Source organism: Macaca fascicularis, chromosome 15, assembly GCF_037993035.2.
Source record: "Macaca fascicularis isolate 582-1 chromosome 15, T2T-MFA8v1.1".
Lineage (NCBI taxonomy): Eukaryota > Metazoa > Chordata > Mammalia > Primates > Cercopithecidae > Macaca > Macaca fascicularis.
In genome coordinates, this window is record NC_088389.1 from 60,202,830 (window position 1) to 60,229,085 (window position 26,256).

A 26,256-nucleotide genomic window follows, 5' to 3' on the forward strand; every position below is an offset into this window, starting at 1 on the left:
CTACTGCTGGTTATTTTCTACTAGAAATCAATGACAAATGGACAGACAAGGAAACATCTTTTCATGGTTTTTAGGCTTTTCAATCTGTGGACTCATATGCTTTTGAATATTTTATACTGCAGATGTTAACAGATAAAAAGATAAAAGATTAAAAATTTTCTCCCATAAAGAGATTTATGTACATAGAAACTAGCTATAGGTGAGAGACAGCATTACAAGTGGGTAAAAGATAGGCTATCATTGCAAGGACAACTGGTCATTGCATTGGATTAAAAAATTATTCATATTAGCTCCTAGCTTCTCAGAGCTGTCCAGAAACGACAATAATCCCCACAATATACATGGCATGTTGACTCTTAAAATTCCATTCTCACTTCAGTTCTGGTAAGGTGTGGAGCACAAGAAACAGTTCCCACTCCTTAACCCCTAGCACATAGTAGGGCTCCTTTATAATATTCGCCACACTTGAAATAAGACTTATTTGGGGTTGTTTCTGACAAAGCATAACTTCTATTATGGAAAAATTGAGGCATAAAAAGGATAATCACATCTGTTTTCCCACCACCCAAAGAGATTTTTTTTTCTTTTTTTAGATACACGGTCTCGCTCTGTCACCCACGCTGGAGTGCAGCCTCAAACTCCTGGGCTCAAGCGATTCTCTCGCCTCAATCTCCGGGGTAGCTGGGACCACAGGCGCTAGAGGAGAATTCTTAACATTTCTTAACGTCCAGTCCTTCCGCTCTGTGGTAATTACATATACACATCCTTTAAAAATTAGGGTCATACTGGACGTGTAGGTTGCTTAACAATGTTTCGAGAGACACATAGTTGCGAGTTCTTCATCGAGGTGTGTTGCCTCTCAGAAAGCGCGGGAACCCGGAGCCGCAGCCTGCCCTGGGAGGGCGGGCAACTGCAGGAGTTCTGTCTAAGATAAACGAGATTGGGGTCCCGGAAAGGAACACGCCCCGGATAGGGGTTCGACGCCCCATGGAGACCTCCAAACGTCCCTCAGCGCCACACTGCGCGCGCGCGCACTCTCCTGGGCTCGCGGGACCCCGCCGGCGAGGCTACTGCGCATGCGTCAGGCATGGAGCGCGGAAGCGGAAGGTTGGATGCGTCGAGTAGGCGCCTCAGCAACCAGTAGCCATGCGCGGCTTGGAGGAGCCGGGTCGTCGGCCTACAGCGACCCCGTGCGGCTGCGTGAAGCCGGCTCTGGAGACAGGTAACTTCCAAGAGACTGGCAGTGCCACACTCTGGAGAGGTCTTCGTTGCCAAGCGGGGTGTGAAACGCAAGATCTGGAACTGACTTGCGTCATTCTTCTACCTACGGCGAAGGCACGGGTCATGTGCTGCGGCGACCACGTGATGTGCTTCGGCGAGTGGGATGACGTCATCGGGGTTGTTCGGCTTTGTTACAAGGCTTGCGCTGTCCGCCTAGTCTTGGCTCAGTAGCTGGAGCAGCTAAGTGTAGCGTAGCGGCTTTTCTCTTAGGGGTTTCGTTGCCATAGTATATGGGGGGTGGTGTTAGGCGGGTTAGGAATTAGTAAATGCCATAGGAGAGAGGCATCCTGCGCTGTAGGAACGAGGAGAGAGAAGGGGAAAATTTCGGTCGGAGAAAATAGTTTTAAATTGGGCCTAGAAAGGCATGAATTTGTTTCTGTTTACTCACACGTTTTCATAGAGGAATATTTTAGCTTTAGAAACTAGAAAGCGAATGGAAGAGAATTAAAATAGCCTGCCAGAGAAAGCCATTGTCAATATCTTGGTGTCTACCTTCCATACTTGTTTCTTTGCATACACACTTGAAAAGTGAGATACTATACGACCTTACTGTTTAGTAACTTTAAAAGAATTTAAAAAAAACTTAACAGGGCAATTAATGTTAATTTTAACACTTTGTTTTGTTATTATTAATTTTTGTAGAGGCAAGCTCTCACCACGTTGCCCAGGCTGGTCTCGAACTCCTGGGCTTAAAAGCAATCCACCTGCCTCAGCCTCCCAAAGTTTTGGGATTACAGGCGTGAGCCACTGCAACCAGCATAACGCTTTGTTTTAGAGATGTACTCTAATTCGTGTAACCAGCTTCCTGTTACTGAGCATTTAGGTTATTTTCAGTTTGCATTGTTCTAAAAGAAAGCTCTTGAAGCCGAAATGTTTGTGTACATTCTAAAGTTTGAACTTTGTTAAATTTCTTGGAAATGCTATTACCTGGTCAAATGTGCTTATTTAAAAAAAAATTGTTGCACACTGCCAGATAACAGGTCTAATATTTTGACAGGAAGGAAAACGCAGCAGCCAGGGCTCAGAAGTCTACACAGTATAGGTTTGGGGAGCTAGAAGTCTAAAGTGTTAGATGGAGCAGGGAGGTGAGAACCTTTGGGTTCTGATTGTGAAGAACCTTGAGTGCCAGGCTAAGAAATACAAAGTCTGTTAGCAGTAGAGACCATGAAAAGTTTAAAGAGTTAGCATAACACGAGAAACTCTAGGATTGTTGAGGATTGGTCTAGAGTATTTTGAGAAGGGGAAGAACTTGCAGTGGAAACAGAAAGCCTAAGAAGGGTAATTTCATAGTCCAGGCAGAAAGGAAAAGGACCTGAACTTATTTTCAGAGCAAGATATGTAGACAATCCTATATACAAAAAAAACCCCACGTTGATTACTTACTGGCTTTTTACTTATTACGCAGTTAATACAGTTGTAATATTTAAATGAGGAAAAAGCCTGAGCAGGGACTTTAAAAAGCACTCCTTGCTGGGCACTTTCTATTTTACTGGATGCTTTCCATATTTTATTAGTACTCTTACAGCTTTCCAAAGTAGGTATTATCCTTGTTTTATAGATGAGAAAACGGATTCAGAGAGAGAAGCTAGTTTTTCCCATGGTCACAGAGCTAGTGTAGTGGCCCTGTGTTGTTTTTATCCTTTCTCCATTCTGAAACCAGTCCTAATTCTCGTGCTCCTTTGAGGAACCACTTCTCCCCTTTTCCATGAGATTCTTGTGCTGGTTTTTGGTATACCTGTGCTCATTTATCTCTATTCCTGCAAAGGCGCCTAGCTAGAATTGTTGATTTACTTGTCCTTCTCTGTCAATATACTGGAAACCCTTGAGGATGAGAACTGGTTCTTATTTGTACCCCCAAATCCTTAGCACAGTGCTTACCAAATGGTAGGTATTTACTGTTCTTTTGGGTTTTTGTTGTTTTGAGATAGGCAAGAAGACCAGAATTCCTCTGGACAAACAGTGTCAGGTCTCTGCTTCAAATAGCATTTGTATTTCATAGCCTTATCCCCAGCCTCCTGGGGATATATATATTTATATTCAGAGAATAATATATATATATATATATATATATTCAAAGAATATATAAATATGTCCCAGAAGAGTTCAGACGTATTAGAATATGGATATTTGATATTTTGAGATTGGTCCCAAACAGAGTAGCAGAGTTAGAAGAACTCTTACAAAGTACCTCTTCAGTATACTTTCAGTTCGTTGCTAATCTAGTGTTGTCTTGCTTATGTTCTTAAGGAGATGCACAAAGAGGATAGAAATAAATCTAATTGGCAGCCATATCATATGTGTAATCTGAAAAACAGGCATAGACTGATTCAGTGAAGTGATGAATCAGCTATAATATAAATTCCTAGGCTCCAAATCAAAGAGTCAAGGGCGGACGACTTTAATTACGTTACTGCTGATAGGACATTTTCCATGATATTGAAGTATGGTGTGAGGGTCTCCCCAACCATTAATTCCACTGTAGTAGGAGTTCTTGGTTTGTATCTTTTCTCCAAACTTAACACAATGTCTGGCAATTGTAGACACTTGGAAAATAGTGTTTCTCTCTTCCTTCCTTTCCCATCTTTCTCTTCTTCTTTCCTTTCTTTTCTTTTTTCTTTTCTTTTCTCTCTTCTTTCTTTCTTTACTTTTCTCCTTTTTCTCTCTCCCTTTCCTTTCTTTTCTTTTTTCTTTCTTTTCTTTCTCTCTCTTTCTTTCTTTTCTTTCTTCTCTCTCCCTCCCCCCCCCCCCGTCTCTCTGTCTCTCTCTGTCTCTGAGTGGAGCAGGGCTAACTCATAGGCAGTGTGCCCAGAGTATCAGCCAGAAAATGTCCCTTGAACAAATGAAAACGAGACACAGGAATTTTGTGGCTGGGTTAGGAGTCTTTTTTGGCCATTTATCTTCCAGACATAAAGAAGATGCACCAGGTCGTTTGGCCTCAGTTTCTTCATTTTTAAGATGTCTGCTATATCTGTTCCACAGAAGCATGGATGAAGATCAAAAAGAAAAATAACAAAAAAACAAAAAACAATGCCTATAAACATACTTAGAGAAAAATTAAAGTTGTCAAAGACATACAGAGTATGGATGGATCTTAGCCTCATAATATTGAGAGAGAAAAAGCAAGTCTGAGAAGACACCTTACAGTTTGGTGCCAGTTTTTATAGATCTTAAAGACAAAAATCAATGAAATGCTGTTTAGGCATGCATGTACATGTAACAAAATCATACTTTGAAAGGAAGTGAGTGATAAAGACCAAATTCAGGCTTCTGTTTATCTCAGAGGGAAAAGAAGGGTGTGAGATAAGAGGAAAACAACCTAAAAAGACACAAGTTGTTGGTAATGCTCTAGTTTTTGGGATGGGTGGTGTGTACGTGGGGTTTCATTGTATTATGCTGTATAACTTACATGTATGTTGCATATAATATATGTATCAAATAATATAGCTTCTAGAAGTGAAGAGTAATGAAAGATACTGTGAGGGACAGCCCCGGACCTGGAGTCTTACTGCTTATGCTGGTAGGGTAGATTTAAGGAAGCAGGAAATAAAATGAAAGTCTGAAGTGTCTTTATGTCAACTTTGAGAAATTGATAACGCTCCCATGAAATGTGAAAATAAAAAAGTTATCGATAAATTCAAAGTGGTAGCCATGGAAACCTTAGACTTTAAATTTATATTGATAGTGTCTGGCCATTTTTTTTCTTTTGAAATATGTTATTAAAAAAATTGATTTTTTTTTTTTTTTTTTTTTTGAGATGGAGTCTCACTCACCTAGGCTGGAGTGCAGTGGCGTGATCTTGGCTCACTGCAACCTCCGCCTCCCAGGGTCAAGTGATTCGCCTGACTCAGTTTCCCGAGTAGCTGGGAATCCAGGCATGCACCACCATGCCTGGCTAATTATTATTATTATTATTTTTATTTTTTTACTTTTAGTAGAGATGGGGTTTCACCATGTTGGCCAGGCTGGTCTCAAACTTCTGACCTCAGGTGATCTGCCCGCTTCAGCTTCCCAAAGTGTTGGGATTACAGACATGAGCCACCGTGCCTGGCCTAATTTGTGATTATTGAAAAAATTTCAAATATTATAGAAATTACAAAGTTAAATTTAAAGGTAGTTTAAAAATCTTACCACCCAGATAAACCACTGTTGAAAAAAATTGGTGAATATTGGCCAGGTGTGGTGGCTTACCCCTTTAACACCAGCAGTTTGAGAGGCCGAGATGGGCAGATTGCTGGAGGTAAGGAGTTTGAGACCAGCTTGGCCAACATGGTAAAACCCCTTCTCTACAAAAAAAAAAAAAAACAACAACAATTAGATGGGCATGGTGGTGCGTGCTTGGGAGACTGAGGCACGAGAGTCACTTGAGCCTGGGAGGTGGAGATTGCAGGGAGCCGAGATCATGCCACTGCTCTCCAGTCTGGGCAACAGAGCGAGACTCTGTCTCAAAAAAACAAACAAACAAAAAACACACATTTGGTGCATATCCTTCCAGATAGCTTTCCAAACATACCTGTGCATGTTTAAGAAGGTAAATAAATATATAACAAATTTCCATAAGTGGGATTATATACATATTATTCTTTTACTTTTTCAATTTCCACGTTAATCAGCTTAGACATATATAATCTTTTCTTCCATGCAACATGAATTTTTTGAGTACCTACTCCCTTGCAGGCAATGTACTAGACAGTGAGAATGCAGCGATAAACAAGACAGAAAAACTCCTGCCTTCATGGAGCTTACATTCTAGAGGGGCAGCAGGCTACTGGACCAAGCCTCACTTGAAATCTACCTTGCCTCTAGATATTTTAGCACTATGAGCTTATAAGTTGTCTTTATTGCTTAAATTAGTTTATTTCATATGTTCTGTTGCTTTCAATTGAAGACATCCTTATGTATACCCAGTGTTTCCTCATCTTTCATTATTCTCTGCCTCTTATTTCATACTCCAGCCAATCAAAATAGCTTGTTTCCTGGATATGCTATGACATTTCTCACTTTTGTGTACACTATCTCCTCTATTAGAAATACCCTCATAGGCCAAGCATGGTGGCTCATGTCTGTAATCCCGGCACTTTGGGAGGTCCGGGTGGGCGGATCATGAGGTCAGGAGTTCAAGACCAGCCTGACCAACACGGTGAAACTCTGTCTCTACTAAAAATACAAAAAAAAAAAAAAAAAAAAATAGCTGGGTGTGGTGGCAGGTGCCTGTAATCCCAGCTACTGAGGAGGCTGTGGCGGGACAGATGCTTGAATCTGGGAAGCAGAAGTTGCAGTGAGCCGAGATCGCATCACTGCACTCCAGCCTGGGCAACAGAGTGACTCCATCTCAAAAAAAAAAAAATAAGTAAAATAAATAAATAAATAAATAAATAAGCCCTCATAGCCCTGGCCAAAGTCACATGACTTAGTACTGGTAGCATAGAATTTTAATTATGGTCATAGTAGGTATTCTGAAAATGCCCCCTTCGTTTCATTCTTTCTTGGACCATTATTTCTAGTATACCTAAAGGGATATTACTATGTATGGAATGGTGTGTGTGTGTAATGATGAGAATATACGTATTCATGAACATTATAAAAATCATTTTTATAGTTGTACAACACTAATATTTTAAAACTATGAAACCAATGCATTAGAGAAAACATGTTTTCTTACAACCTGGTTTGACCTTTTGACTAATAATTTCTTAACTAATTTTCTCCTATAGGGAATCTTTTAACTGAGCCAATCGGCTACTTGGAATCCTGTTTCTTGGCCAAGAATGGTACTCCAAGACAGCCATCCATTTGTAGCTATTCTCGAGCCTGTTTGAGGATTAGAAAGAGCATCTTTAATAATCCTGAACATTCCCTGATGGGCCTAGAACAGTTTTCTCATGTTTGGTAAGTTATTTTATAGTTAGATGTAGGATTTTGGGCCAGAACTTACCCCCAAATAAAGTACTCCAATTGAAGGCAACCTTGGAGTCTGCCATCCAGACCACCGTCATCTTTCTGTTTTGTTTTGTTTTTGAGACGGGGTCTCTGTCACCCAGATTGGAGTACAGTGGTGAGATAGCAGCGCATTGCAACCTCTGCCTCCCAGGCTCAAGGTATCCTCTGACCTCAGCCTCCTGAGTAGCTGGGACCACAGGTGTACACCACCATGCCTGGCTAATTCTTTTTTGTATTTTTGGTAGAGACGGGGTTTCACCATGTTGCCCAGGCTGGAACTCTCATCTTTTGCGTGGATTTTTTTTATTTTTTATTTTTTAAGACAAGTGCAGTAGTGAGAAGGGGGGAAAAGTAGAACAAAAAGTTCAATCTGTAACTGTCTGTAACAATCGATTGAGATAACTCATTACCTTTGGACCAGCCTGTATGGAATTTTGTACTGTATTTGTGCATATGATTGTCTGTGTCATTTAGACATCCTCAGGGAGGCTTGGGATCCACTGAAGTGGCATGTTCCATTTGCAGTTGGTTCTAATTGTGATGAATGCCTTCTGTGGAGTGGAAATTACAGACCTCCTTGACTCTGCCCCTGGGTCATTATTCTGCCCTCTAGACCAGGGGTCAGTAAACTATGGCCCATTTTTTGTAAATTATTTTTATGGAAACACAGTCATGTCCATTTGTTTATGTATTGTTTGTGGCTGCTTTTGTGCTATAGCAGCAGAGTTGAATAGTCTCTGTAGTGACTGGTTGGCCTACATATCCTAAAATATTACTCCCTGACCTTTTATAGAAAAAGTTTACAGATCCTGCTCTAGACTCATGTAGAATTAAATATACTCCTAAAAGACAAGATGCTGTAGAAATCTGGATACTTTAAGTGTTACCTATATTAGGGCCTGTGTTATACTAGCATTGTTTGTGGTCTTTTCAAATTCTGTCTGTGTTCATTCTTCACCCCAACATCAGCAGTTTAAATCGGTCTGTTTTTGTTGGTAGAGACCTAAAAATTAAGTGTTTATTCTGAAATAGTTTATTTTTCATGTTAATTTGGGGACAAGATTAGATTAGAAAGAAAATGTGTGTTCTGACCTAGTTTGTATTATGACCCTGATTGAATTATTTAAGTTATTGATGATGTAAAACATGGGTTCAGAAGTATAGAAAGAGATTTTTCCTTATCCCTCCTATTTTCCTCCTCTCTCCCCAACCCCAACCCCTCATCAGAGATTATTACTGTTGACAGCACGGTGTAGATTCTGCCAGACCTTTTAATGTTTTCTTTTTCAAATACACATAGAAACAAATTTATACATACAGAGTGGGTATTTGTTTTTTTAAAAAAAGTATGTTTTCTTCACATAACAGTATATACCATGGAGAGCTTTCATGACAGTAGATTTACCTTTTTTTTTTTTTTTTGCTTTAATAGCTGTCTATTATTACAAAATATAGATGTACCATGTACACTCTTGTTAATGGAGGGCTATGTTGTTATAATACTGTGACAAACTCCCTTAGAAACATTCTTGGCCACTTGTGTATTTTTATGGACAGGATGTCAGAAGTGGATATATTGGACTAGAAGGTAAGCATATTTAGAATTTTAGAGAACTACTTCCAAATTATCCTCTGAAATTAACCAATGTGTACTTCAATAATATATGCAAATGGCCTTTTTCTTACACCCTTCCCAACACAATATGTTATCAGTTTTTTACATTTTTGCCTGATGGGAAAAAAGAATATTTTGGTTTTTTAGCTTAATTTCTAAATTTAGAAATTTCTAATTATTAGTGAAGCTCAACATCTTTTCATATGGTTCTTAGCTACTTGTCATTTTTTTGTGAATTACTTATTCATGTTCTTTGCATAGTGTCCTATATTGGGTTGTCCTTAGTAATCTGTAGGAACAATTTATGTGCCACAGATACTAACCTATGGTCCATTATGTATGTAGCAAACATTTTCTCTTAGGCTGACATTTTGTAGTACATAAATGTTGTGGTTTCATGAGTTCAAATCTGTTAGTTTTTCTTCATGGCTTCTTGGTTTCGTATCTTACTTAGGAAGGTCTGGTCATGCCCAATGGAAAAAAAAAGGAAGGTCTGGTAAAATTATTTAACATTTCTGAACTTCAATTTCCTCATTCCAAAAATGGGGGATAAATTATATTATTTAAGATAGTTAAGAAGATTGCATGAAGTGAGTGTAAAATTATTTTACCGTACTACCTGACAAACAGCAGACAGTAAATATTGTTCACTGGGCACTTGACAAACATCTCTTAAGTTCCTACTGTGTGCCAGTTGTTGTGTTAGCTGCAAAGGATGTGGAGAGAAGGAAGGGGGATGGTGCTATTTTCTTCCTGCTAGATTACAAGTTAATACTATTTAAAACATGATTTCTGTTAATTTGTGAAAGATTGCATTTTTTCCCCCATCAGATCATTGTGGTAAAATAACTTGTGCTCTTTTCTTATTCCATGGTTTGTTTTGTTTTGTTTTTTTATAGGATTTTGTTTGTTTTTCATAAAAATGGTCATTTGAGCTGTAAGGCAAAGGTGCAGCCTCCTAGGCTGAATGGTGCAAAGACTGGAGTTTTTTCCACAAGGAGCCCTCATCGTCCCAATGCGATAGGACTGACCCTGGCCAAGCTGGAAAAGGTAGAAGGTAACCCATTTCATTTCTACTTTTACCTTTTTCTTTACGCAGAAAAGCCTTATAAAATAAACACAGCATTCACCACTGGCTGTTTATTCAGATGAGTACCAATGATGTTAACTTTCTGAGAACCACCAGACATTGAAGAAAATACAATGATTAAAAGAATGTTAGCATTGAAAAATGTTGAAATAAACTCTCATAGGATGCTCAGAGTTTGTTTATGTTATTGCATATATCCAAAACTATTAAATTATTTAGAAATAACAAAAATTTCATAATCATTAAATTAGTCACCACAGTTTCTCTGACTTGGAATGCAGTGAATACAAAATGATTAAATGGACACTTTCCAATTTAACACACAATAACTCATTGTACATGCACATATGGAAGACACATAGACTGGTGGTATATCATTCCTTCCTTGCAGTCTTGGGGAAATGGACAGACATCATGGCTGCTGTGCTGATATCAACTGTGCTATGTGGCAGGAGTCTGGGATGAATCACACTACAAGGACAAACATTGGTCAGATTGTAGAAGTTCTAAACTAACTAGTTTTAACCGTGTGTTCTTATATAATCTAGTTACACATTTATGAAAAGCAGTCCATTCTGACCTAACAGGCAGCAGATGAAATGGCAGGTAAACTAGGAGTCAGGAGACCATTCCAGGCTTCAGCCTGCTGGTTGTGAAGTGGGAAAAGGAGAAGGACCTACTTCCTCTGTGATTCAACAGAATATTTTGAGAATCTTGTAAGACAAAAGTTCTGAAACTAATTTTTCAGGCTATTGGACACTAAATAGATGAGAGCAGTTATTTTGTTTGTTCTCTCCCAGAACTTGAACTCTCTCACTGGATTGTACTCAACTGGGCCTTAGGTAGTTTCCCCAGAAAAATTCAGTAGCTGATCCACCTTGACTTTTATCATTTATAATAGCTAACCAACGTGGGTAGCAAGTACTAGAAGATTTTATGATTATTTATGCAACCCACACATATTTTCTAGCACTGATTATGTGCCAGGCATTGTCCTAGGTGCTGGAGCTATAGTGGTAAACAAATCAGATAAAAATAGAAATCCTTGCCCTAAAGAACTTAATGTTTCAATTGGGGAGGTCAAGTCAGAAAGGTTAAAAGGCAAACACAGTAGCACTGTAGACATTACTATATAAGCTGTATGACGACTAGTGTTTGTGCAGTGCTTTACAGTTAGTAAACAGTGTTCACGTACCTTATCTCACAGTGGCTTTGTGGGTTTGACACAGTAGCAATCCTCATCTCATAGGTGAGGAAACCAGGGCTCTTTAATGTTAGATAATCTGTCTAATAGCATCCAGCCAGGTGGTCATCTGACTAAATCTTTTGAAGTTTTAACTTATGCTACAGTGCCTTTCTTTTTCCTACAGATATTAGGTGTAATTCATCATCTAGCAAGTCTGGAATCATCCTTCCAGAGTTCAAGGCTCATTCATAATAAGCATGTGTCAGAAATCAGGGTCCTGTATTAGTTACATTTTTCTTAAATGGAGACGAAGTCAAATATGACTGCATGCCGTTTTTCTGTTCTCATTTGACCTATTTTCCAAGAGTAAGGTTAGTAGATGACTGTGTAGCAGGAACTGGACAGCATATGTCCAGTGGGACAGCTGGAGACTTGTCTTTAGTATTTGGTAATGCTGACTTATGTGCTGCTTAATCTTTTGAGTCTTCATGGATGTATTAGATTTCTATTGTTGTGTAACAAATTACCACAGAATCATCAGTTTAAACAACACACATTTATTATGTGTTTGAAACATTATTATGTATCTGTGGGTCAGAAGGATGGGCACAGCTTAACTAGGTCATCTGCTTATGGTCTCACCAGACTGCAATTAAGTTGTCAGCTGAGATGAGTTCCTATCTGGAGGCTTGACTGTGGAATAATCTGCTTCAAGTCACTTACACTGTTGGCCACATTGATTTCCTTGCCATTGTAGTAGGACTGGGGGCCCCAGATTCTTGCTGGTTGTTGACTGGAGGCTGTCCTCAGCATCTAAAGGCTGTTTGCAGTTCCTTGCTCCGTGGGCTTCCCAGCATGCCTGCCTACTTCCGCAAGCCTTCAAGGAGAGTCTCTCGAGTGAGTCTTCCAGCCAGCAGCAGAGCTAACAAAAAGCATAGTCACTGGAGGGACATCATACCTCTTTTGCCATATTCTATTGGTTAGAAGCCAGTCACAACTGAAGGGGGAGGATTATATAAGGACATGAACTTCAGGAGGTGCGGGTCACAGGGCCACCTTTGGATCTGTTTGCCACAGTAGAAACCTTCATTGGTCCCACAGAGATATATTGAGGACTACTATATCCCTGGAACAGAAGCACCAGTGATACAGAGATGAGTTGGCCCCAGCCTGTGTTAAGGGGCCTGCCTGCTGTCTAGGGATAAAGACTCTAAGCTGGTCACTGCCCTACCACAGGGAAAGGGCTCTGGCAGAGGTTTGTGCACAGGCTTCTCTATGGGGACTGTAGGAAAGAATGCTTTTGTCTGGAGGAGCCAGAAAGGCTTTGTAAAAGGTGTGCTTTGAGGGCCTCAAAGATCAAGTAGGGGTTTGATAGGTAGAGAAGAGGATAGGCTACCAGGTGGCAAGAAGGATGTGTGTTGGTACCAGGTCTATGTGAGAGAATTATGAGTAAGCGCAGTGAGGCATAAGCAGACAGTGTTAGAGGATTCTGGGGTGTGATTGTATTCTCCAAGTGTTTGCAGTGTTCTTCATTTTTCACGTTTTTATGTCATAGGTGGAGCTATATACCTTTCTGGAATTGACATGATACATGGCACACCAGTACTAGACATCAAGCCCTACATAGCTGAGTATGACTCGCCGCAAAATGTGATGGAGCCTTTAGCAGACTTTAATTTACAGAATAACCAACATACACCAAACACTGCGTCCCAGTCTGACAGCAAGACTGACAGCTGTGACCAGCGACAGCTGTCAGTGTGTGATGAGCCACAACCTCACCGTAGCACTAAGGAGAAACCTAAATGTCCTGAAGACAGAACTTCAGAAGAAAACTACCTGACACACAGTGACACAGCCAGAATTCAGCAAGCATTCCCTATGCACAGGGAGATAGCAGTGGATTTTGGTTTGGAATCAAGATGTGATCAGAGTTCCAGTATGTCAGAAGAACAAATTGGCCCATATGGCCTGGAGAAGAGCTTTTCAGAGAAAGGTACAGACAAGAAGCTAGAGAGAGTGGAAGGAGCAGCAGTCCTGCAAGGAAGCAGGGCAGAGACACAGCCCATGGCCCCTCACTTACCTGCTGGAAGGGCTGATGGAGCTCCCTGCAGCGTGGTTCCTGCCTGGGTGACAGAGGCCCCTGTGGCCACTTTAGAAGTGCGGTTTACTCCTCATGCCGAGATGGACCTTGGGCAGCTCAGTTCACAGGGTGAATCAGGTATCTTCAGTTTCTTCATTCTAAATGAGAGATGAACTTTGAGATTTAGCCAAGTTTGGTATTTGTGAGGGCAGTTATATGGAGTGTTTGTCAGTGTGACTGGTTTTTAGGAAACAGGTATAAAATAATATTTTTGCAGCACCATCATACGATGAGTCTTGTTGGACAACTGTGTGGTCAGCACAGTTAGTTCCAGGCTGTCAGCAAAGCATTGGCAGAGAGTGGCTGCTGCCTCACGAGGTGGCCCATGATTTACAGCGCCTTGTCTGCTTGTTAACAGTAGTTCTTAGAGTCTTCAAGCATCATTCAGAAGCTGAATTGTGCTTGTTCTGTACTTATGTACCTAAAGTTTTCTTATTTGTTTTACTGTCTTACTAGAGAAATGTTGCATTGTATTCTGATACAATTGATAGCAAACAGCAAAATTCAGAGTTGTTGCAGAAATAAGAAGTGATAAGACAGCTTAGCCTTTGGCACAGAGGACTCTAGGAGCCCAGAGTCAGAGGGGAAGAGTCTCTTAGCACAGAACTTGCCCCAACAAAGTCCCACAGCTAGAGGCATACACTTTGCTGCAGAAGAGAGGCCACAGGGCTCTTACATGGAGCCTGCTTACTTTAACACATGGTTCTTAACAAATGTTATCTGGTTCCCCCAGTTCACAGCAGATCCCAAGCAGTAGCCTGGGATGAAGGAAGGGGCTGTTAAGATGTGGATACAGTGATACCCGTAAGAAGTAACTAGTTTCAGTTGTAGTAGGACTGGGGGCCCCAGATTCTTGCTGGTTGTTGGCTGGAGGCTGCCCTCAGCGTCTAAAGGCTGTTTGCAGTTCCTTGCTACGTGGGCTTCCCAGCATGCCTGCCTACTTCAGCAAGCCTTCCAGGAGAGTCTCTCGAGTGAGTCTTCTGGCCAGCAGCAGAGCTAACAAAAAGCATAGTCACTGGAGGGACATCATACCTCTTTTGCACAGTGGCTCACTCCTGTAATCCCTCCTGTAATCCCTGCACTTTGGGAGGCCGAGGTGGGTGGATCACTTGAAGTCAGGAGTTCAAGACCAGCCTGGCCAACATGATGAAACCCCATCTCTATTAAAAATACAGAAAGCCAGTTGTGGTGGCAGGTGCCTGTAATTCCAGCTACTCGGGAGGCTGAGGCAGTAGAATTGCTTGAACCTAGGAGGCAGAAGTTACAGTGAGCCGAGATGGTGCCACTGTATTCCAGCCTGGGTGGCAAAGTGAGACTCCATCAAAAAGAAGAAGCTGGTTGCCAAGGAGATGTCAGATTGCAAAAAGCTCTTCTTTGTGTTACAACTCAGTAAGGAGCCAGCCTAGCCATATAAAGAGGGAAGTTCATTTATTCATTCTACAGTTGTTTACTGAGCTTCTGCTAGGTACCAGACATTGGTCTAGGTTCTTGGAATACATCAGTGAACAAAACAGATTTTAAAAATTCGTGCTCTTGCGGAGCTTGTATTCTAATGGGGAGGAGAGAAACAAACTAAAAGCATAATAAGCAATCAAGTTATTATACCAAACATGCTCAACATTATATAATATTAGAAGGTGATAAGAGTTACTGAAACATTTAAGAGGGAATACAGCAGGGTTGGGGTGTTGTTACTATTTTACTTTATTTTTGAGACAGGATCTCACTCTGTCACCCAGGCTGGAGTGCAGTGGCAAGAATATGGCTTACTGCAGCCTCAACCTCCTGGACTCAAGCAGTCCTCCCACCTCAGCCTTCTGTGTAGCTGGGACTACAGGTGTGCATCACTACGCCTGGCTAATATTTTGATTTTTTTTTTTTTTTTGATACGGAGTCTCACTCTGTCGCCCAGGCTGGAGTGCAGTGGCTCGATCTCGGCTCACTGCAAGCTCTGCCTCCTGGGTTCATGCCATTCTCTTGCCCCAGCCTCCCGAGTAGCTGGGACTACAGGTGCCTGCCCCCACACCCAGCTAATTTTTTGTATTTTTAGTAGAGACAGGGTTTCACCGTGTTAGCCAGGATGGTCTTGATCCCTTGACCTCATGATCCGCCCGCCTTGGCCTCCCAAAGTGCCTGGATTACAGGCGTGAGCCACCACGCCCGGCCTCTTTTGATTTTTTTTGAAGAGATGAGGTCTCATTTTGTTGCCCAGGCTTGTCTTGAACTCTTGGGCTCAGGGGATCCTCTGTCTCAGCCTCCCAAAGTGCAGGGATTATAGGTGCGAACCTCTGCACCTAGCCTGTTGCAGTTTTATTTATTTATTTATTTATTTATTTATTTATTTATTTATTTGAGACGGAGTCTCACTCTGTCGCCCAGGCTGGAGTGCAGTGGCCGGATCTCAGCTCACTGCAAGCTCCACCTCCCGGGTTTACGCCATTCTCTTGCCTCAGCCTCCTGAGTAGCTGGGACTACAGGCGCCCGCCACCTCGCCCGGCTAGTTTTTTGTGTTTTTTTAGTAGAGACGGGGTTTCACTGCATTAGTCAGGATGGTCTCAATCTCCTGACCTCGTGATCCGCCCGTCTCGGCCTCCCAAAGTGCTGGGATTACAGGCTTGAGCCACCGCGCCCGGCCTGCAGTTTTAAATAGGTGGCCCACTGGGGCCATATGAGCCTTTCACTGAGAAAGACACATACGAGCAAAGGTCAAAGAAGTGAAGACGTGAGCCAGCCTGTCCGGAGAAAGGACATGCTGGCCTGAGGGACAGCCAGCGCACAGCCGCAAGGTGGAGGGGGCATGGCATGTTTGAGGTCAGGTGGCCAGAATGGACTGAGGAGGGCTGAGTGGAAGGATACGAAGTCAAAGAGGCACTAGAAAAGGGATGAGGTCACCTAAGGGTTTTATAGGCCATTATAAGGACTTGAGTTTTGATCTTGGGAGAAGTAAAAGGCAGAGGAACTTGATGTCGGTATCCCCGGAGAGCAGGGGGCCATCTCTGGGGTCAGATCACTACGTGTGTGATTTCTGGGATGTCACATCTCAGTGACATGCAAAGGCAAGCTGGAGTTCCTTATTGAGAAAATGAAGACTTTCATTCCATATCCAGAAAATAAAGGGTTACACAACCAAATATACTAGATTTTCCCCTGCTTTACTAGCAGGGAGAGAATGAAGAGGCTAGGGGGGTATTTGGCTTTGATACTCCAACCTGAAGGAGGTTCTTCTGATGGCAAAAGAAGTCTAAAAGTTGGGACTAGAGACACATGCCAACTGACACTAAGATTTCCCCATTTCTTCCTGTCAGAGCCACAGCCAGCCTACACTGTTGCCTTTTGCAAAGGAAAAGCCACCCCTTCCTCTGGGTGGAGGCAGCCACCTGCCAGGGCCCAGGAACTGGTTTTAGCCCCAACATGCCAACCTCAGCCAGGTGCTGTATGCTGAGCACCCCCTGCACCTCTGGATGTGGCAGTCGCGTGGTCATGAGTGCCGATGCCACCTGAGGGTTGTGCTTCTCGTTCCTCCCTAAGGCTTTACTTTTAAACAGAGCTTTTGATTTAAAAATTGATCTCTTTGTTTTTAAAAGTTTTGTTGATAGAAATAATTTCATCACTGTATACAGTTGATGGGAGGAGGCTGGTCAGCTGTAAAAGGATTTTGTGGTGGAACGAAACAGTCCTGTCTCCTGGATACTTTATGTTTACACTTACCACTTGTCCTGTGGTTATTGTTGAATGCAACCTACTAGGGAAAGTTTTGTTTTTCTTTCTTTTAGTTTTTCTTTCCTTTTTTTTTTTTTTTGAGATGGAGTCTCGCTCTGTCACCCAGGCTAGCGTGTAGTGGCGCGGTCTCGGCTCACTGCAACCTCTGCCTCCCGGGTTCAAGCGATTCTCCTGCCTCAGCCTCCTGAGTAGCTGGGATTACAGGCGTGAGCCACCACGCCTGGCCTGGAAAGTTTTGTTTTTTTAAACTACAGTGCAATATGTGTCAGATGTTTGAAATATGCCTTATTGATTAAAAAAATGATTAAAATGAGAAATTACGCAGTGTAACTACAAAACAGGAACTAATTGATAGCAAACAGCAAAATTGAGAGCTGTTGCAGAAATAAGAAGTGATTTCAGAAAGCTCTGAGTCTAGAAGAGGTTAGAGGTGTTGAAATGGAAGGAAGTTTGGTGCTGGAGTAAAGGTCTGGGCAGAGTGCTGTGGGCACTCTGAGAGGAGAATCCTGACTTGGGTCTGGGAGGGAGTGTGGGAGGAAACGGTGCTTGAGCGGAGCCTGGCAGGATGAGTAGGCAGGGAATTGGGAGAAGGCACCCATGCCAGATGGACGGCCAACCAGAGGCCTGGAGCCTCTCCTAGAAATGCCATCACTGGGGAGTGTGATGAGCTTTCCTCATTTTTGAGTCGCCTTCAGAGCCATTTTCTATGAGCCATGCAGTAAAGGAATCTTATTGCCATATAATTGATTTTTTTTTTTTTTTTTGAGATGCAGTCTCTTTCTGTCACCCAGGCTGGAATGCAGTGGTGCAATCTCTGCTCACTGCAACCTCTGCCTCCCAGGTCCAAGTGATCGTCTTGCCTCCTGAGTAGCTGGGATTACAGGTGTGTGCCACCACACTGGCTAATATTTTTTTTGTTGTTTTTTTTTTTAGATGGAGTCTTGCTCTGTTGCCTAGGCTGGAGTGCAGTGGCACGATCTGGGCTCACTGCAAGCTCCGCCTCCCGGGTTCACGCCATTCTCCTGCCTCAGCCTCCCGAGTAGCTGGGACTACAGACACCCGCCACCACACCTGGCTAATTTTTTTTTTGTATTTTTTTAGTAGAGATGGGGTTTCACCATGTTAGCCAGGATGGTCTCGATCTCCTGACCTCATGATTCGCCCGCCTCAACCTCCCAGAGTGCTGCGATTACAGGCATGAGCCGCCACGCCTGGCCTATTTTTTATGTATTTTTAGTAGAGATGGGATTTTACCATGTTGGTCAGGCTGGTCTTGAATTTCTGACCTTGTGATCCTCCCACCTTGGCCTCCCAAAGTGCTGGGATTACAGGCATGAGCCCCTGTGCCCAGACCATATAATTGATTTTTGACTAAAAATTGTACTTCATGGCTTTATTTACCCAACTTGCTTATTAGATATGGCCCACAGTGATTTTTGGCTACTTATGGAAATCAAATCCATTCTAAGAGGGATAAAGATCCACTGCCACCAGAGATGATATTTTGAGCAGGGACAGTGTTTTTAAGGTCTCTGCCTCCCTGGAAGGGGCCGGCCTTCATTTGGATGTATGTGATATTGTAGTTATGAAAAACTAGATCACAGTTACTTTTTAAATTTATGTTTTGGCCGGGCGCGGTGGCTCACGCCTGTAATCCCAGCACTTTGGGAGGCCGAGGCGGGCGGATCACAAGGTCAGGAGATCGAGACCACGGTGAAACCCCGTTTCTACTAAAAAAAAAATACAAAAAATTAGCCAGGCGCGGTGGCGGGCGCCTGTAGTCCCAGCTACTCAGGAGGCTGAGGCAGGAGAATGGCGTGAACCCGGGAGGCGGAGCTTGCAGTGAGCCGAGATTGCGCCACTGCACTCCAGCCTGGGCAACAGAGCGAGACTCTGTCTCAAAAAAAAAAAAAAAAAAAAATTTATGTTTTATATACACTATTTAAAAAAATTAAAATACATTAAAAATCCTACAAACATAGGAAATTTTGCTGTTCCTTCGGGACAGCAAATGTGAGAGAGTCCCAAAGCAAAGGAACGTTACTGGTAACTGTGGGGCTGTGACACCAGCTTTCTGGTGCAGCCTCTCTTGCCTGTAGCTGGTGCTCTGGGTGTGTGTGGGTTTAGTTCTCTTTCTTGTGGCTTTCTGAGGATGCTGGGACTGTCATGCATTTCCTTGTCTCTGTTCTGAGAAGAAAATGACAAGGAATTAAAGTCTACATTGAGTATAGAAAAGTGACATTTTGGTTGTCAGAAAAGTGACATTTTGGTTGACAGAAAATGAAAGCTCACCTCTCCTAGTTAGAAGACTAAGGAAAAATACTACCATGATTTTTCTGTTCAGTAAAACAAAACTTTGGGGGTGTATAAGTTAAACCTAATGACAATAAACACCTCTTGATGGTGACAGTCTCCGTAATGATCAAATAGATTTCCAAACCCTTTCCATGCCAAGTGATCTTTAAGGAACCAACCAAATTCCATATTGAAGTTTGCTGTAATGAAATTCAACCTGCATGATAGTGCTCATTGAGTTGTGTTTTTTTCATTGCAGATGTTGGTCAGGCGTCATTTAAATATTTTCAGTCAGCAGAGGAAGCAAAGCGTGCCATTGAGGCTGTGCTGTCAGCAGATCCTCGGTCTGTGTACCGCCGGAAGCTTTGCCAGGACCGCCTTTTCTACTTTACCATAGACATAGCGCATGTCACTTGCTGGTTTGGTGATGGCTTTGCAGAGGTTCTCAGGATCAAGCCGGCTTCTGAGCCTGTTTATATGATGGACCCTGTGGGGTCCTTGGTGTCTCTAGGGTCTTAAGGAGCCTCCCTCATGTCTTTAAGATAGCATCATTGATTTTTGGATGTGGCTTTTGGATTTTCTGAACAAGCTAATGTTGTGCCGAGAAGCAACACTTTGTGATCTCATGGCTTTTGTTGATTTGGGCTATTCAAAATGTTTATTTGAAAAATGCAATTAATAAACTTAACTAAGAGATATAAAATACAGAGAAATCACCAAATGCTTTTTGATCTGTCGATATTAAAGAATCCAAAGGTGATGCTGTCTCTAATTTCTGAAAGAAGCTGTTCTTGGTGCACTTGATAAAATTAGACAAAGGTCATTCCAGCAGAGACTTTCAAGTTGAGGGGATCTGTTTAATAATTCATACTGGTTTTCCTGTCTGTCTGGAGAAGCGTGACCTTTCTATTTGATTCCAAATCAAACCTATATCTTAGGAAACTAATAAATAAGAAGCAAGTAGTTGGAGATAGTTTTTGAGATTAAACTTCTGTGTTTCAGAGACTCTGTGACATAGTCACACACACATATATATGTATATATATTTAATACTGATTCTAAAATAGAGACTCCCTGAGATTTATTTGGATGTCTTTGTATCAGAAAAGGAAATCACCCCCAGAAGTTCAAGAAAATTGTTACTGTTTTTTTGTTTTTGTTTTGAAATGGAGTCTTACTCTTTCACCCAGGCTGAAGTGCAGTGGCATGATCTCGGCTCACTGCAATCTCTGCCTCCTGGATTCAAGCAATTCTCCTGCCTCAGCCTCCTGAGTAGCTGGGATTACAGGCGTGTGCCACCACGCCTGGCTAATTTTTGTAATTTTAGTAGAGATGGGGTTTCACCATGTTGGTCAGGCTGGTCTTGAACTCCTGACCTCGTGATCCGCCCACCTCGGCCTCCCAAAGTGCTGGGATTACAGGTGTGAGCCACCGTGCCTGGCCTATAATTACTGTTTTTTAATATACTCACTCTGCAACTATTTATTGAGAAGCTACTATGGGTTAGGTTTTGGTGATAAAATAAGATGAACAAAATGTAGTTCTTGTTGCAAGTTGTGGTTAATAGAAGAAATAAGACATAAACAAATGGCCGGGCGCGGTGGCTCAAGCCTGTAATCCCAGCACTTTGGGAGGCCGAGACGGGCGGATCACGAGGTCAGGAGATCGAGACCATCCTGGCTAACACAGTGAAACCCCGTCTCTACTAAAAAATACAAAAAACGAGCCGGGCGAGGTGGCGGGCGCCTGTAGTCCCAGCTACTCGGGAGGCTGAGGCAGGAGAATGGCGTAAACCCGGGAGGCGGAGCTTGCAGTGAGCTGAGATCCCGCCACTGCATTCCAGCCTGGGCGACAGAGAGAGACTCCGTCTCCAAAAAAAAAAAAAAAAAAAAGACATAAACAAATTACTGTATTATAGTTTTAGAAATACAGTAATTATACATGGGTCCTCTGTAGTATCACATAGGAAGCAGTTGTAAGAATGTGTTGCCTATAGGTGATTTTAATGATGTGATCCCAGATAACTGAGGATTTATGATCAACATAACCAAATTAGATGCCTGTCAACACGATACATGCTTTCCTAATCATGATTGTAAATCTTAATAGCTGATTGAAATGAGCTGATTGGAATAGTCTTGAATAGTTTTGAAATGAGCCCTACTGCCTGTGGATGCTTGTGCAGAGTCGTTTGTGGCTGATGACACTGTACTCCTAAGCCAAACTGGTTTGTAGTTGCCTTTGATGTTACTTAGAACTCCTTGGGGAAGTATCTTTAATATGATTCTTGGTTTTTGATTTGTTTTTAGAGATGGGGGTCTCATTCTTTTGCCCAGGCTGGAGTGCAGTAGCCTGATCATAGCTCACCTGCAGCCTTAACCTCCCAGGCTCAAGGAATCCTCCCACCTCACCTTCCTGAGTACCTGGGTCTACAGGCTCATGCCACCATGCCCCACTATTTTAAAAATTTTTTGTAGAGACAGGGGTCTTACCTCGTTGCCCAAGCTGGTCTTGAACTATTGGCACCAAGCAACCCTCCCTCCTCAGCCTCCCAAAGTGCTGGGATTACAGGCATGAGCCACTGTGCCTGGGCTAATTTGATCTTTTAAAGTTTTTTATTTTGAAATAATCAGAGGTTCACAGGAAATTGCAGAAATAGTAGAGGTCCCAGGTACCCTTCACCCGGCTTTTCATTTAACTTCTTCCGGTGGTTCCATCTTACATAACTATAGTAAACATTAAAGGAAGGAAGTCGACACTGGTATAGGCTACACTTTAGTTTGATTTTGTTGTCTTTTCTTTTGAAAAGTTATTTTGAAGCTTAATCAGGGCTTGAAGCACAAAATGTTTTGTTTAATAGGTTAATGACTCTGGGGGATGGTAACCAACCAGCCTTATAACAAGAGGACTATTAAGTTATTTGGGGTTTTATTATACAGTCTCAGGATTTTAGAGCTAAGAAGGATTTTAGGCTGGGCTCGATGGCTCACGCCTGTAATCCCAGCACTCTGGGAGGCCGAGGCAGGTGGATCATTTGAGGTCAGGAGTTCGTGATTAGCCTGGCCAACATGGTAAAACCCTACCTCTACTTAAAATACAAAAATTAGCTGGGCGGTAACGGCGCATGCCTGTAATCCTAGCTATTCAGGAGGCTAAGGCAGGAGAATCGCTTGAACCAGGGGGTAGAGGTTGCAGTGAGCCGAGATCGTGCCACTGCCCTCCAGCCTGGGCAACAGAATGAGACCCTGTCTCAAAAAAATAAATAAATAAATAAAATAAAAAGGATATTAAATATAATCTGGCTCCTCCGTTTTCTGCCAGTTCTTGAGTCTTTTCAATGTTCCCAGTATCTGGCCTTTCCAGGCCCCGCCTAAACACCCTCAGAGATGAGGTATGCACCCATGACCTATGCAGCTTATTCTTTATGGGCAGTGTTCATTATTAAAACATTCTTCCTGAACATGAGATCCACTCTGTCCTCTGACAGCTCTGCTCACTAGAGAGGCCACACAGGCTGGTTGCCCTCCCAAGTTAGCCTGTCATACCACCCCTTGGTCTTACCTAGGCTGAGTACCCCATTTTTCTTCAGCTGTTTCTCATAACACGATCTCAAGCCTCTTCTGAACCCCAGTCCTTCCTGAGTCCCCGTATGAGCATTTGTCTCTGTGGGCACAACTTCAAGTGTCCTTTGTGAGGAAATGTGCATCTCTGGTTGGTGAACTTCCATCCCTCAGAGAGAAATAGAAGCACAAATTTGAAACAAGCTCTCTGTTCCTTTATGTCTTGGAAACTTTTTATTTATCCATCCAAGCTTTTTTTTTTTTTTTTGAAGCCTTCAAGACAGGCAACCATTTACGAACCTATTCGTGGAACTTATTCCATGAACCCAGAAAATTAAATATACCTGAAATGTAGCACAAAATAAGTAAATGATAAAAGTTCCCTCAAACCTTCCATCAAGTGGTTTAAAAACTGTCATTGATTTTATGTCCGGAATCGAAGTTGTTTTGGTGTGTTCATGCACACACACACAAATATACACTAATCCTAAAAATGAGATGGAAATGAGCTACAAGAAAACTCAAAAGTGCCATAATTATGACTATCAAAAATAGTGTTACAGCTCTAGAGTCGTTTTGTGTCCTATTTGTATCAAATTCACATTTGGGAGGTCCTTTATAGGTGGGAGGTGAGTACATCAAGAGGAAGAGGTTGCTTGATTCTTGGTCCTTTAGATTCTTAAGACTCTTTGGCCAGAGTTTTGGAAAAGGGATTATGTCAACAAGTAAAGTTACGGTTTCAGGACTGCCTTAGAAACTTTTTCAAAAAAAGAAAGGAAACAGTTCTTTTTAGCCTTTGCTTTTTGGTACCTGTAGGGGGAGCCCTTGATAGCAGATTTTTTTTTCCCCCTTCACTGGCTTGGAGGAAAACGCCAGGAGTTCAAGCTGGTTAGGTAATTTTGGCATTTGGCCCACCTGCCCCAGCTTTGAAGAACAGTAACTTGTACAAGCAGTGCTGACTGATGCTTGTCAGTCACATGTGAGAAGAGATTAGAAGGACGAGTGGCACTTATTAAATTTTTCGTAAATTGTAAGCTTGGCTTCAGGGGTGGGACTGATTATTCCAGCAGTGGATCTGTGCACAACCAGGTGACTCATTAGCTAAGCCCATGAACACACATGGACAAGGCATTGACTTTGTTTCTGTGTTTGTGACTTTTTCTCTTGGAGAGAAGAAAATGAAGTTGACGTGAGTCGCCCTCTTATTGGTAGGGTTTTTTAAATGCTACGGTCCCAGAGAAAGCAGGAGAAGATTCAATAAAAATGAAAGTCTGCATTACTGAACTTTTATCATGTCCTTGGAACTGGACTATGCACTTTTCATACATTGGGTGGAGGTTAAGTAACGTGCTCAAGCTGGTCAGCTGCATGGCTAGGATTCTAACCCACTAGCCTGGCCTTACCGCCTGCCTTAGTACAAGAGCAGATGCTTAGCAAATCATGCTGGTTTATTGGAAGGTCAGCAGTTCATATGATTCAGCACAGGACTCTTTGGCAGAGTGAAGTCCATGGAAATCCAACCACTCACGAAGAATGCACAGAGGAATAAGCGCAGAAACACCCATTCCCACAGGATCTGCATGGAACCTCCTGGGAAGCAGGATGGGAAATGTGAAGAGCACTGGGCTTGGCCTCAGAAACTTCAAGCACTTTCTGCCCTGCCATGGGCTAGGCAAGTCGCTGCACCCTGCCTCCAGCTCTGTGACCTTACAGAGTTGTTGCAAGGATAATGCTTGGGAAAGTGTCTTCTGAACTCTTCAATGACCTGTAAACCTAGGTAATATTTTTTATTGTCCTTCTCTTTATTGATAGCCTTTCTCTACCACTCTGTTCTGGCTTACCTGGCTAAATAAGCAGACTTCAAGGGGACCTAGGGGGTCCCTAAAATTCAGTGTATGAATGACTTCTGTTTTTGTTGTTGTTGTTTTGTTTTTTGAGGCAGTCTTGCTCTGTTGCCCAGGCTGGAGTGTAGTGGTGCAATCACGGCTCACTGCAGCCTTGATCTCCCAGGCTCAAGTAATCCTCCTGCCTCAGCCTCCTGAGTAACTGGGACCACGGGTGCTTGCCACCATGCCTGGCTAATTTTTTTTTCTTTTTCTTTTTTTTTTCTTGAGACAGAGTCTCTCTGTTGCCCAGGCTGGCATGCAGTGGCTCTGTCATGGCTCACTACAATTTCTGCCCCTGGGCTCAAACCATCTTCTCACCTCAGCCTCTCGAGTAGTGGGGCTACAGGCACACGCCACCATGACCGGCTAGTTGTATTTTTGTTAGAGACAGGGTTTTGCCATGTTGCCCAGGCTGGTCTCGAACTCCTGGTCTCAAGTGGTCTGCCCGCCTCGGCCTCCTAAAGTGCTGGGATTACAGGCATGAACCACCGTGCCCAGCCTGTCTTTTTAATTATAGAAATATGTTTTCAGGCTGGGCTCGAGAGGCTGAGGTGGGAGGATTGTTTGAGCTCAGGAGATGGAGGTTGCAGTGAGCTGAGATCATGCCACTGCACTCCAGCCTGGGTGACAGAGCCAGATTCTGTCTCAAAATAAATAAATACATAAAATTAAAATGACTATGTTTACCAAGCAAGATGATGTTTTGCTAAAGGAAGTATCATAAAGTGCTCCTCCCTAAAGGATTCAGTTATGCCACAAAACATCTTCCCCCTGTCATCTGGGTTTCCTTTCTGGGGTTACAGATGTGCAGTACCATGGACCACCTTCACTGCCCAGGCAGGCAGTCACCAGCTCAGTCCCTTCCTCACAGGTTTTTTTTTAGTACCCTTTCTCTCCTACTTTCTTTCCTAATCCTAGCCCAGGTATTGTAGGAAAATCTCTGCATTTCATTTATAAGAAAATAGACTGGGTGTAGTGGCTTACGCCTGTAATCCCAGCACTCTGGGAGGCCGAGGCAGGTGGATCGCAAGGTCAGGAGATCGAGACCATCCTGGCTAACATAGTGAAACCCCATCTCTACTAAAAATACAAAAAAATAGCTGGGCGTGGTGGCGGTGCCTGTAGTCCCAGCTACTCGGGAGGCTGAGGCAGGAGAATGGCATGAACCCGGGAGGTGGAGTTTGCAGTGAGCCGAGATCACACCACTTCACTCCAGCCTGGGTGACAGAGCGAGACTCTATCTCAAAAAAAAAATAAATAATTTTATTTTATATATATGAAAATATATATATATGAAAATAAAATTGTAATTATGGCAGGAGGTTATTAAAACAAGCCCTACCTCTATGATGGAGAAAGGGCAAGTCATAAGTTTTAAAGCTCAATTAAATATATAATAGAGATGTTTATGTTGTTAAAAATCAGTTTCCTGCTGCGGCACGGCAGCTCATGCTTGTAATCCTAGCACTTTGGGCCACTGAGGGTGGGCAGATCGTTTGAGGCCAGGAGTTTGGAACCAGTCTGGGTAACATGGCAAAAGCCC

The 26,256-nt window shown here is 42.6% G+C and overlaps 1 protein-coding gene across 20 annotated transcripts in view; it reads left to right on the forward strand.

Annotated features, from left to right (window-relative positions):
- The first annotated feature begins 1,119 nt into the window (after nt 1–1,119).
- Nucleotides 1,120–26,256, forward strand: part of TRMO (tRNA methyltransferase O) — a 32,916-nt gene continuing 7,779 nt past the window's right edge. For 2 of the 20 annotated variants that reach the window (XM_045373506.3, XM_005581225.5), the window contains exons 1-4: nt 1,120–1,222; nt 6,993–7,167; nt 9,733–9,890; nt 12,665–13,330. In XM_045373506.3, coding sequence (XP_045229441.2) covers nt 1,147–1,222; nt 6,993–7,167; nt 9,733–9,890; nt 12,665–13,330 — 1,075 coding nt within the window. In that variant the 5' untranslated portion in view covers nt 1,120–1,146. Of the gene's footprint in view, nt 1,468–6,992; nt 7,168–9,732; nt 9,891–11,866; nt 12,007–12,664; nt 13,331–17,739; nt 17,856–17,905; nt 18,380–19,526; nt 20,028–24,325; nt 24,605–26,256 lie in introns of those variants that run through there. The other 18 variants (XM_074017013.1, XM_074017014.1, XM_074017015.1 and 15 more) reach the window with 17 other exon arrangements.